The sequence below is a fragment of the Suncus etruscus genome, chromosome 2 (genome assembly GCF_024139225.1).
Source record: "Suncus etruscus isolate mSunEtr1 chromosome 2, mSunEtr1.pri.cur, whole genome shotgun sequence".
Classification (NCBI taxonomy): Eukaryota; Metazoa; Chordata; class Mammalia; order Eulipotyphla; family Soricidae; genus Suncus; species Suncus etruscus.
This window is the reverse complement of record NC_064849.1, coordinates 150,871,124-150,884,756: the sequence shown is the minus strand read 5'-3', so window position 1 is coordinate 150,884,756 and position 13,633 is coordinate 150,871,124. Positions and strand designations below refer to the sequence as shown.

General features: G+C 35.5%; 1 protein-coding gene and 1 pseudogene across 1 annotated transcript in view; one reads left to right on the top strand and one right to left on the bottom strand.

Moving 5' to 3' along the window:
• SLF1 (SMC5-SMC6 complex localization factor 1) overlaps positions 1-13,633 on the bottom strand; it is a 71,604-nt gene that overhangs the window by 47,908 nt on the left and 10,063 nt on the right. Inside the window, exons 2-7 of the mRNA XM_049769114.1 lie at positions 12,593-12,706; positions 11,722-11,797; positions 10,108-10,348; positions 7,767-7,929; positions 2,451-2,594; positions 564-710 (exon numbers count right to left, since the gene is read on the bottom strand). Of these exons, the coding sequence (XP_049625071.1) occupies positions 564-710; positions 2,451-2,594; positions 7,767-7,929; positions 10,108-10,348; positions 11,722-11,797; positions 12,593-12,706 (885 nt within the window). The remainder of the gene's footprint in view (positions 1-563; positions 711-2,450; positions 2,595-7,766; positions 7,930-10,107; positions 10,349-11,721; positions 11,798-12,592; positions 12,707-13,633) is intronic.
• LOC126002946 (uncharacterized) lies at positions 10,866-11,019 on the top strand (annotated as a pseudogene).

The window sequence follows — 13,633 nt, the reverse complement described above, 5'->3', positions numbered from 1 at the left end:
TTCTAATTTCCCCCAACGTTTACTGTTCCTATGAAAAGCAATAACAACAACAAGCAAAACTGCCACATCTGCCCTCCCCTCTTTATTAAAATTTTATTTATATCTTCTGGAGAGGGTCTCTGCCTTTTTCACAGAATGTTGGGACATGAATCACTTTGTTTTACCTCATACTCCCACAGTTTTCTAGGAAAAAAAAAAGTGGATGATACCCAGAAGCCAAGTAGTCTCAGGTGCATTGGGTGGAAAATAAAATGGTAAGAACCAAATACCCAAACCTAAGTCAATGACAATAGAATCAAGAGACCCGAACTATAACAAAAACAAAATGGATCTGTTAAACTAGCAGTCCATGGGGTTAAGGGTGGAGGTATGGGACGCATGCTGGAAACTTTGGTGGAGGAAGGTCAGCACTGGTGATAGGAATGGCCCTAATTCACTGTCACTATGTGCTTGAGATACAACTATAAAGGACTTGTAAAAAAAAAAAAAGTATTTCTTTTTCATATCTAGATAGGAAAAGAAATATAAAATACAAATAAATTCTTTGATTTGATAGATCTTACCTTAATTCCATATGTGTGCCTTCCTAAGGCATTTCTCATTTTCATAATTTTCAAATGTTTACTGGACTCTCTAAGTTTTTCTTTTTTGTGATGGTCAATCAAAATAGAACGAACATTAAGTTTTTCAACATGAGGGTGTAATTCTTTCTGCGTGTTCAAAAAATACTGTGGATTAACCACAGACTCAACATAATCAACAGAATTCATAAAAGAAAAAGTTTAGGTTTGATAAAACATTTCAAAATTAAATTTACTAAAGAGCCTTGTGAACAATATTATATCTTACTAAAACAGAAAAATGAAGGATTTTTTAAATTAACTAAATGCATTTACACATAGAATTTAGGTATTTTAAGTTTTTTTAGGATCTTCATATTTTTCATTTGTGATACAGTAACAATTTGTTTATACTCATTATTATATTTTTCCTATTACTTGTAAAACTAGTTTAAGTTATGTATCAAATTGAATCAAATAACATCTGGAAATCTTTTCAGAGGATATAGGGATAATAATATTAAGTAGACTAAGGCAATAACACAACATAATTTGCTCATTCACCATACAAATTTATTTTAAAAAGTAAACAGTTTCAGTAGGAAAGACAGTACAATGGATTGGAATGTATGCTTTGAAAGAAAGAATAAGGTCAGGGTTTGATCCCAAATACTACATGATCCCCTACTAGTTCCAGGAGTATAAACCAGAGTGAGCCCCAGAGTATGGCAGGGCTGGACTCTGCCCAAAAAGATGAAAAGAAAGTGTTTACCTGTATTATATTCCTTTGCATTACAAAAGGCATTCAAGATGTATACAGGTCTATTTTTTTTAACAATTTTCTTATTTCATAAAATCAGAATTCTTCCTTATTAAAACTATGCTATCATTATTTTATATTCATTCTGTATGTAGATTTCCAATTTTTGTTGAAAATTTGTGTTTTGGGCTGGAGATACAGCTCACACTATCTTTGATTCATTACTTTGCATATAGAAGTGCTAGGTTTGATCCCTAGCAACACAGGTTTCTTAGATGTTTTTAAAAAAACTTGCCCACAATAGCCTAGGAAGGACCGAGGTTCTATCCCCCGGTGTTCCATTGGGTCACCCAAGCCAAGAGCAATTTCTTTTTTTTTAATATAATTTTTATTTTAATCATAGTAGCTTACATATCATTCACAGTAATATTCCAGGTACATATTTACATTGAATCAAGGGAGTTCCCACCACTGAATTGTCCTCCCACATCCACTCCCATCCTGCCTCCCATATCCTCCACTCTCCCCCTAGGGCTACTAGAAGAGCAATTTCTAAGCACATAGCTAGGAGTAAACGCTGAGCATCACCGGGTATGGCCCCAGAACCAAAAAAATAAAAATAAAAACAACAAACTTGTTTAAATGGAATGAAATACTTGAATATAAACTGTAAGTTAAAATATACATAATATTAAAAAATAAGAATACTTTGTGAATACTAGAGCAATACAGTACATCGTGTAGGGTACTTGCCTTGTACATAGCCAACATGGGTTTGATCCCCAGAATCCCATATAGCCCAAGCCATCTAATAGTGATTCCTAAGTGCAGAGCCTGGGGTAACCACTAAGGACCAACAAGTTTGGTCCAGCTCCTTCATCCCCCCAAAAATATTTTATTAAGTAATTAATAGAGATATTGAGCCAAAAAATGTATTGACACTATGCTTTCATATAAACATATATAATTTCATGAATCTTAAAACAGTGAACAGAACAAATTTCTACTATGTCAAAATGATGGACTATGAAACAAAGAGTTTGACTGAAATGCCAACTTCCATCAGATAGTCTCTCAAACATTCTTTAAGAAGATTCAGAAACATAAGTAATTTAGCTTTTACATTTTACCTGGGCTCTATACATGGTCTCCCTTAAGGCATCTTTCATTTCAACAAGACCTTTATCTTTTCTGAAGCCTCTGATTTTTTCTTGATTGTTATGCTTATTCCAAAGAGATTTAGAGTGGATATCTTCATTCTTTTGAATTTCTTTCTAAATATTGACAAAAAGTTTAGGCAATTAATGAAGTATAATTTTAATAATGTTCCTTTCAAAATATTTGACTTTATAATTACAAACTACCTTGGCAGTCAGGTGATAAATAAAACACCAACTAATTTTTTCTTTCTTTTTTTTTTTTTTTACAGTAAAAACAGGTTTTATTTGGTGAAAGGGAAGGGAGAGGATAAGAAAGGGAGAGATAAAGTGTTCGAGAGAAAACATAGGTTTCTCCAAAGATGCGAATAGACCTAGTACAGAGCCAAGTATGAAAGCATAAAAACATACATCTCAAGAGGGGAGGGATGAAGGCAAATGTGTTCAGATACGATATTCTTGGCAACACTATGTGCCAAATGCACTTTCTTAATCAAAGCTTATTAAACATAAGCAAAAAATTTTTCGTAGTGTCAAACAGACATTTTTATTTTTATTTTTTTTTAATTTTTTATTTTTAATTAGAGACCAAAGATGCAAAGAAAGAGGACAAGGTAAAGTTAGAGTGGAAGGACATCACCTGTAACATAATTCTCAGAATCCCCTTACTGATGTTAACTTTGAACTTTCAGCCAAAGAACATTAAGATAAATAAAACAGAATCCATGTACAATTACTTTGTCCCTCAAGTCCCCAGATTGTAATACATTATATTTCTTAGCAGCAGACAAGGCAATCTAAAGCCATAAAACTTATATAACTTCTTAGACAGTAGAGGCATAGTATTTTTTTACATTTCCATGTACATGCATATTAGTTTAAGTTAACCTCAAAAGTTTAAGTGGTTTTTTTTTTAAGGATTAGAGTCAAAGGAGCACAGTAAAAACGCTGTTAAGAGTGGCAATTGTTGTTTGCATAGGCCCACCAAAATATGAGGGGCATGGAAAGGAACAACCTTGGCCTAAATACAAAGAGACCCTACCCATGAAGTTTCCTGGCATAAGACCAACTCTAGGCTCCAGGCAAGCTAGATCGTCCAATCCAAGACATTGTCTGTAGTGCCAACACACTTTTATTTTTCACATAGTCTCTGTTTTGGTATCATGTTTCTGTATTAAAGATCCTGGAATCTGCATATCCTACATTGAAGTCAGGATGTGGAGCGTCCTCTAGTTTCACCTCACAACTAAAGGGCAATGCAGAGAGCCCTGTCCTGTAAGCAGGTCGCTGTTGTTTTTAAGTCTTCTCAGTGTTAAGGAAAGTCTCTTTTGAGCAGGTCTATGTCTGAGCAGTGGTAGGGTCTTCCGTGGCAGAGGACTGCTTCCAGGTGATGTTATAGACAAACTTGGATGTTTCGTGGATGGCTTCCCTGGTTCAGGGGTGAATGGAAAATGCCCTTTCTTCTGAGGCCTGTGCCAGGTCGTTATGTCAATTTTCAGGGTGTAAGGTCCCTTTGCACTACAAGATTTGTGTGTTCCAATCTCTATTAGGTAAGATCTTATTTGTATATATAGTATTTTCCCATTTTAATGTGCTTATGCAAAAAAAGGAACAATGCCACGTGGCGTTATTGGCGCATATGAGGGCCATAAGAACAAGTCCAACAATCCCATGACAAGGTTCAATCAACAGCATTAAACTGGGGACTCTTTCACCAAAATTCCTTATTGAACAGATCACAAAGAGAAGATAAAAAGTGGTTAGAATCGTCACTATAAGAGAATATTTAGTAAAACTTATGGCTGTCAGAGAAAAAACACATAAAATATTCAAAAGAAATACATGTCCATTTTATGTCTTTTGAAATAGTTGGGAGTTGTTACACACAATGCACAGCTTTGGTCTGTGATTAGGATTGTGCAGTACTGATTAAAAAGAATAATGTGGGTTAGTGATGTTTGTGGGGAATGAGAGAATTAAGGAGTAAAAATGAGCTTTACAGGGGTGTGGGAAAGGGCAGAATACAAAATGGACATTCTGGATATGCAAAACATAAGTGTATGATCTTCTTGATGATGCATTGGATCCTATTTGCCAGGATTTTATTGAAGATCTTTGCATCAGCATTCATCAGGGAAATTGGTCTGTAATTTTTTTTTTTTTTTGGCAGCATCTCTGTCTGGTTTTGGTATCAAGGTGATGTTGGCTTCATCAAATTTGTTTGGAGTGTTCTCGTTTTTTCAATTACATGGAAGAGCCTGGCTAGGATTCGTAGTAGCTTCTCTTGAAATATTTAAAAAAAAAAAAAAAACTCATTAGGAAATCCATCTGGGCCTGGACTTTTTTTTTTGGGCAGATGTTTGATTAGTTTCATTTTCCTCAGTAGTGATGGGGGTGTTTAGATATGGTACATCCTCCTTACTTAAATGTGGAAGGTTATAAGTGTCCAAGAATTTTTCCATTTCTTCTAGGTTCTCATGTTTAGTAGCATAAAGTTTCTCAAAGTAGTCTTTGATTACCCTTTGAATCTTTGCACTATCTGTCATGATATGATCTCCCCCTTTTCATTTCTAATATGGGTTATCAGATTTCTCTCTCTCTTTGTGAGTTTTGCCAATGGTCTAGCAATCTTGTTTATTTTTTCAAAGAATTAACTTCTGCTTTCGTTGATCTTTCAGATAGTCTTGGTTTTCCACTTCATTGAGTTCTGCTTTCAGCTTTGTTATTTCCTTCTGTATCTCTATTTTTGATTCCTTTTGTTGGTCATTTTCTAATTTTTTGAGCTGCCTCATTAAGTTATTCAGGTATGCCCCTTCTTCCTTCCTGATGTGTGCTTGTAGAGCTATAAATTTTCCTCTCAGGACCGCTTTTTCTGTGTCCCCTAGATTCTGGCAGTTTGTGTCTTCATTATCATTTGTTTCCAGGAAAGTTTTGATTTCCTTTTTTATTTAATCTCAGACCCACTGGTTGTTCAGTAGCAGGGTGTCTAATTTCCAACTGTTAAAAGTTTTTCTTCTGTGTGGCTTTGTAGTTCACATCTAATTTCAGGGCCATGTGATCAGCAAAGTTAGCCTGCCAGATTTCTATCCTCTTGATTTTATGGAGGTATGTTTTATGTGTCAGCATGTAGTCTATTCTGGAGAATGACCCATGTACATTGGAGAAGAATGTGTATCCAGGTTTTTTGAGATGGAGTGTCCTGTATATATCTACTAGTCCTCTTTCTTCCATTACTCTTTTCAGGGTTAGTATGTTTTTGTTGGGTTTCAGTCTGGTTGACCTATTAAGGGTTGATAGGGCCGTGTTGAGGTCTCCCACAATTATTGTGTTATTACTGATTTCATCTTTCAGATTTGTCAGTAATTGTATTAGATAATTTGCTGGTCTCTCATTGGGTGCACATATGTTTAATAGTCTGATATCTTCCTGTTGCACATATCCCTTGATTAGTACATAGTGTCCATCTTTGTCCCTTACCACTTTTCTGAGTATAAAGTTGGTGTCATCAGATATTAAAACGGCCACCCCAGCTTTTTTGAGGGTGTCATTTGCTTGGATGATTTTCCTCAAGGCTTTGATTTTGAGTCTATGTTTGTTCTGACTATTCAGAACAATTTCTTGTAGGCAGCAGAATTTTGGATTCATCTTTTGACTCATTTTGCCACTCTGTGTCTTTTAATTGGTGAATTTAGTCCATTGACATTGAGGGAGATGATTGTCATAGGATTTAATGTCATCTTTGTAGATACGTTTGCTGTATTTGTTGGTCTCTCTTGTCTTAGAGTAGACCCGTCTGTTTTTCCTTTAAGGCTGGTTTTTCATCTGTGAAGTTTTTGAGCTGTTTTTATCCATGAAGCTATGTATTCTTCCTTCAAACCTGAACGTGAGTCGGGCTGGGTGCAGTATTCTCGGTGAGGCATTCATTTCATTCAGTCTTGTTACAATATCCCACCACTGTCCTCTGGCCTTGAGAGTTTCTTGTGACATGTCTGCTGTAAGTCTTAGGGATGCTCCTTTGAATGTAATTTCCCTTTTTAATCTTGCTGCTTTCAGTATTCTATCTCTATCTGTGGGATTTGTCATTGTAACGAGGACGTGTCTTGGGATGTTTTTCTTTGGATCTCTTTTAGTTGGTACTCTTCGGGCATGCAGGATTTGATTGCATGTAGTCTTTAACTCTGGGAGTATCTCTTTGATGACGTCTTTGACAGTTGATTCTTCCTGGAGATCTCCTTCCTGGGTTTCTGGGTCTCCAATGATTCTTATGTTGTTTCTGTTGAGTTTATCAAAGACTTCTATTTTCATCTGTTCGCATTCCTTGAGTACTTTTTGCGTTGCCTGTTCGTTTGTCTTAAGGTTCTTTTCCAATTTCTTCTGTTGTGTTGAGTTTTTCTGCATCATGGCTTCCAATACTCCGATTCTCTCGTCAGCTGCTGATACCTGCTGGCAAGGCTATCCATTGTGGTTTTCAGTTGAGCAACTGTATTTTTCAGATCTGTTATTTCAGTTTGGAGTTTTCTGATTTCTGTCTTTGTGTTCTGTTTAGATAGAACTATGCTTTCTTTGACTTCTTCAAACATTTTCCATATTGCTATTTTAAGTTCCTTATCCGAGAGGTTAATCAGGTGGTTGGAATTTATTAGGTCATCCGAGCTTCCGTCTTCATTCTCTTTGCATGGTGTTTGCCTGCGAGGTTTCCCCATTGTCTTGCTTGTAGTGTGTTTTTTCCTGCGTGTTGTGGTGGGGTTCTTTGGTTAGAAAGAGTGTGCGGCTGCGAAGCGAATCTATTCTGCTGCCTCTAGTTGACATTATTTTGGGGGTGCGCTCCCTAGGCCTCTGAGGAGACCTTCAGGGATTCAGAAACACAGTCAGACAGGCGCAGAAGTTTCCTTTCAGGCACAAATATTTTAATTCAATGAGAAAGCTTTCTTAAGATCAGAAAATTTTCTCTCTAATATAAAAAACAAACAAACAAACAAAAATGAATGCGAGTTGGGACTAGATTGACAGTAGAACAGTCAGGGCATTTGCAGGCAGATAACTTGACTTTGATCCCTGGCACCCAAGATGGCGACCCAACCAGGAATGATAGCTGAACACAAAGCCAGGTGTGAGCACCACTAAGTATGACCTCCTCTCCCAAAACTAAATTAATTAATAAAAAGAAAAGAAAGAATTGAGATCAATTGCCTTAATTCCTTTAAAATATTATTCTATCAAAAATCAAAACAATTTAATTTTAACATCTATTCATCGATACTGGTATTTTCTACTATTGATTTTACTTACCTCTAAAAGAAAATCACCTAGATACTGAATTGGAAAAAATGGAGCCTTAAAGTTGTCTTTTTCTTTTTCAATTTTGATTCTTGCATTACTGGCAATCACATGTGTTATTCCACTTGGTGAACCTTTTGGTAAAATAATATTTGCTTTTCCAGCCTCCAAAACTCTAAGTAAAAATATAAACAGTAATCAAAGTACTAAAAATTGAATATAGTCAATCAAATTTTATGTCTTAATTAATTCCCAGAACTTTCAGCAAGGTCATAATTCCTGTGGGCTATTTGAGTAAAATGTAGAGTAAATAATGCAATAATTTCTAAAATTTTAAGTTGGCTAGAGCAGATGTTTAAGAAATCAGGTTTGGGAACATAGTACAGTGAGTGAGGCACTTGCCTTGCATATGGCCCATCCAGTTTAGATCCCTGACATCTATATGGTCTCCAGACCAGCCAAGAGTGATTTCCTGAGTGCAGAGCAAACCCTGACCACCACTGGATGTGGCCCCCAAACAAACAAACAAACAAAAAAGAACATGCTTATATTCCTATGAAATAAGAAAGGCTTTTATTAATCAAGAATATGAAGCTTATTCCCCAAGGAAAAGTGATATCAAAAACAAAACAGATCAATAGAAGCCCAAGAAAGTAGTTCTCCAAAAGACAAAACTCTATCATTGTGAACACACCAAAAAAATACTTACTTGGTTCTTTAATTTTCTCTAAAAATAAAATTAAGCTTTTGTTTACATTATGTCACATTACCACCTAAAATAAAAACCAATAATTTATAAAAATCGTAACTTTTCACAACCCACCAACAAACTGTTAACCAAGTAATTCAACCAAAAAATTGAATTACCCAAAGAATGATATTAATTGAGAACCTCAAAGTATTTTACTTTTGCCAGAGCACATAAGAGACTATAATAAAGAGAGGAGAGATTTTTTAATAAAAGAAACAAATATTGGTAAAGATGACATTTTAGAGAAACTCCATGTCCCTAATACAAGAGAAGCTCATCCTCACTTGCTACCTCTTTGCTATAGACCCTACTAACTATTCAGGCAAAATAAATAGGGGAAAATAACAAAATCACCTTCTGCTGATAGCACTGGTAAGACATGCATGGATCTTCTGCCAACAGACATTAAACCAGGTCCTTTCCTGAACCTTATTCAGAAAAGCTAAGAACATCTACCACTTTCCAAGTCAAAAGGCAAAAAAAAAGCATTGCTTCTGTGGGAAGAGTAGAAATGAAACCCATCTTGTTAATGGGAAAAGGAACAAAAAATTCTATGACAACATAAAATGTTTGTGTCTCAGTCTGTCTCAGTATCCTGATGAGAGGCAGAAGCAAAAGCCATCTTTGTAATGCAGAGGCCTAGCACGTTGTACCAATACCAAGCAAAGATCAAATACTGAAAATAAGTAACAAGCAAGAAAGGAAGACTATGAAGAGAGTCCTGTAATGCAGGTACAACTAAAAACTGAAACTCAAAAAAAGAACACTAATTAAAAACCCTTCATTCTGAGCATGTAGCTCAGTGGCAGAAAATAGGTTTTAACCAGGGTTCGAATGGCAGGACTCAGAAAATTTCTAAAAATAATCACAGTTAAACCTCCCAAGACCCAAGGTCCATACTAAGGACAAAAAACTATGACCTACAGCTAGAAAAAACTAAAGGAAGACACTGACAGTGACTATACTGTTTTTATAAAAGGGGAAACTCAAGGGCCAGAGAGATAACATTGGGATTAAAGTACATGCCTCGCTTGCAACAGACCCTGTTCTATTCCTGGCACCACAAGGCCCTTCTTAGTATCCAAATGCTATGTTGGAGGTTTCACTGCAATTGCACTACCACGATGGTCCAGGTATTTCCTAACACATAAGGGGCTCAAAATTTCCCATTTTTCTTTTGCTGCAAGTGACACAAGAAATAGGTTTAAATGTAAAATAGAGATGAAAAGTAAATCTCATGCAGGGTCAGAGTAATAGTACAGTGGGCAAGGTGCTTGCCTTGATCCAACTGACCCAGGTTCACTTCCTGGCATATCATATGGTCTCTGAGCCAGCCAGGAGTGATTCCTGAGTGCAGAGCCAAAAATAACAATGAGCATCATTGGCTGTGTCCCAAAAAGTAAAAAACAAAAGTCTCATGCAATACTGTAAAACAGATGTTGTTCCATAAGACATAAGATTCATACATGTAAATGTGCACAATGGCTTAAATAAATGAACAAGTAAATAATCATGGCCCCCTTTAGGCTAAATTAGTAATGACAATAAGCAAACTAAAATTGTTTCTTCATTCATTGCTTAAGCTTTTATGAGATCTATTACCTTATAAGAGAATCACTTCTTTTATCAGCTCTAACAAGAAGGACAACTTTCCATCTGTGGAAGGCTCCTGGAGCACCAGTGCGTTTCAGTTCTTCCCGCCATCTTTTAGGTGCAGACTGCATTTGAGGTGAATAATGGGAATCTTTTTCAATTTTATATCCCCATTCATAAGTTGTTTCATCAAGCCATCTGCCACGTTTGGCACTGTGAATTATGTAGTCCTTAGTTAGTACCCATTTTCCTAGAAAGCAAATGAACCGAAAGTCACAAAAGAATTTTGGCTCTGAGACATGGTAAATAGTAAAGGCCAAATATCACATACATTGACTCTGTTTGTTTGTTTTTGGGCCACACCCAGCAGTGCTCAGGGGTTACTCCTGGCTGTCTGCTCAGAAATAGCTCCTGGCAGGCACGGGGGACCATATGGGACACTGGGATTCGAACTAACCACCTTTGGTCCTGGATAGGCTGCTTGCAAGTCAAATGCCACTGTGCTATCTCTCCGGGCCCCAAAATCAGACTTTTAAGTTACATTGGCAATATCCTATATGAACTATGTTTTCTTAAATAATTTGATAAGATCACTGAACATTATAAATATTTAATCTTTCCATGATATAGTTATAAATGTTACTAGATAAATTACAAATCTATTATTTATTATTCTAGACTTAAATTCTTCCTATATTAAAAATCTTTTCAATGTTATCTATTGTACATTTTACAACACAAAATTGAGTAAAAGAATTTTGGTATTTATTGCTTCTCAGCCTTTTGGCTAAGATCAAGTGTAGAAAATTTTGGTATTCAATGTTTTGTAGTTTCTTTTTTAATGTTTTTTGTTTTGGGGACACACCCAGCAGTGTTCAGGGTTACTCCTGCCACTGTATTCAGGAATTACTCCTGGCGGTATTTGGGGGACCATATGCAATGCCAAGGATTGAACGCAGTTCAACTGCATTCAAGGCAAATGCCCTACTTGCTGTACACACTACTATGGCCACTGTTCTGTATTTTATCTGGATAATAGTAAACCTTTTGCATAACAAAAATAATGTATATATCACTCATTGTGTGTAGTAATAAATCCAAATGTTTTACTAGTAAATGATTCTAAAAGCTAAATAATTATCCTAAGATGAATCAATTTTTTTGATTGAAGTCAAAGGACTATAATAACATAGACCAATCACAACCTAAAAAGATAACCTATAAAAAAAAAACCCTAAAACCCAATTAATATAGTCTCTTGAGCATCATGAGCTGTGAGTGCAAACAAACAAACAAATGAAATCCAAAGTTGAATATTTCCAACGATCAGAGAAAATTAGATATAGCTAAGACTTCAAGAAAATTTGGGGCTTTTGGTATTTTTTTACTAGCTAATCCTTTGACAAAATAGTTTCTCATATGTAATATTTCTACTTACAAAATTTCAAGTGCAGCGAAGTTTTACACAGAAAAATAAGCAAAGATATCACTCAAAAATATTTTCCAAAAATCTCTATTTATTCCTAATGTAATAAATACATAATCTATCTAGAGACTGAGGTACTTATTTTCTTTAGCATTAGAGTTTACTTCTTAAAGCTAGGCAGAATGTACACAACTTACCTGCTGCACAAGCTGCTAGGAATTTTTCACTCTTACATAGGCGCTGAGCTATAAGATGTGTACAATTTTTATATTTCTGGAAGAAAAATCCAGACACATTAAAATATTATCAAGATAAGATTTCCTTTATAACATATTTTTAAAATTCTGATAATAGCAAATTATATCTTAGTTCAGAACAGGTATTTCTCAACTTATTTATAGAGTCATAGCCCCTAAGTCTCTCTTAGGTCAAAATATTATCATTAGAAAGATGATTTTAAGTAGCTAACCTACTGAAAATCAGTTTATATTACACCTAAACTCTGAGAACACTTATCTATAGTTGGGCAAAATTATCTAATACAAAGTCTTTTTAATAACAAAATATTAATTTTTTCAGATAATTATTGACATTGTACGAAGTGAAAAACAGTTTCTTGAATATATGTTTATCCTCATGATCACACAGCTGACTGTAACCTCACTGCTCCCTCTATGCAGGTGGGAAGAAATCAAAATTAAAAGTATGGAGGCAGGATACATAGTATACAAGTGCTTGCCTTGCATGCAAATGACCTCTGGTCAATTCCAGACATTGCATATGGTCCCCAGATCACTGCCAGATGTGGCCCAAATCCTCCTGCCTGAAAATACTAAATATGAGGGCCAGGAATATATGGTTTAGTGGCAGAGTATTTCCTATGATGTGAAGCCCAGGTTTGAACACATTTTTTTTAATTTAAATGGTTTCTATTGAATATGTATTGCTTTTATATCACCATTAACAGGGTGAAAAATCACTAAGGCAAGATATTTTGTAAGCCAACGTCTGCATTTTATTATTTTTAAATAACCACTATATCAGGTGAACAATTTTTTTTGTACTCACCTCACTCTTAATAAAAGTGCAATCTAGTTTTAAAAGCAATTTGCCAAGAGCTTCCTTCTCTTCCATTTTAAATCCTGTCATCTGAATAATATGCTTTGGAGCACCATCTTCCATCTATCATATATACAAACAAAGAGAATAATATGCTAAAGATTCACAAGGTTGACATATTTTTCTTAAGTATTAGTTCTAAAAATAAAAACTAAATCTATTCAGTTAAACATTAAACATAAAAGTCTTAGCTGTATGTACCAATGTTAAATCACTTATTTGTTCGAGAAATCATTAAAATGTATCTTCTGAATTCAGGGGCGTTGGTTTGAACACTTTGCAATATTGCAAAATTGCAAGAATTTATGAATATAATACATTAGAAAAAACAGATGCTTTATAAATATCAGATTAGTAATACAAGTTTTATTTTAAAATATTTTAGTCATCATCGTGATATTATTCATGATTGATTTTCAAGTATACACTGTTTCAACACCAGTTCCACTTCACTACCTCTCTCCTCCACAATCTTGACCTACCAATTGTCTCGTATCCACCCACCGATCTACCTCTAAGTGGGGCACTTTTTATGATTGTTTTTGCACTGTGATTTACAGTAATGCTGTTGATAGTTACATAACAGTCTACCACCACCATTTTCATTTTTATTTTATTTTTGGGTTTTGGGCCACACCCATTTGAAGCTCAGGGGTTTCTCCTGGCTAAGCACTCAAAAATTGCCCCTGGCTTAGGGGAACCATATGGGACGCTGGGGGATCGAGCTGTGGTCCTTCCTTGGCTAGCAATTGCAAGGCAGACACCTTACCTCTAGCGCCACCTCGCCGGCCCCAATTTTTTAAAGCTGAACAAAAACTTTACTCTGTCTACCAAAAGCTTCAACTGACTGATCTGTGTTGTCTCTTGCAGGAGACAACCCCAGCCCAAGGTTTTAATAGGATTATATTGGGAGGAGACATAGGGAAGGAATACAGGGAGGTTCTAGCTTTTTGATGATCTTTAAAATGAATTACTGTTGTTTAGGAGTAC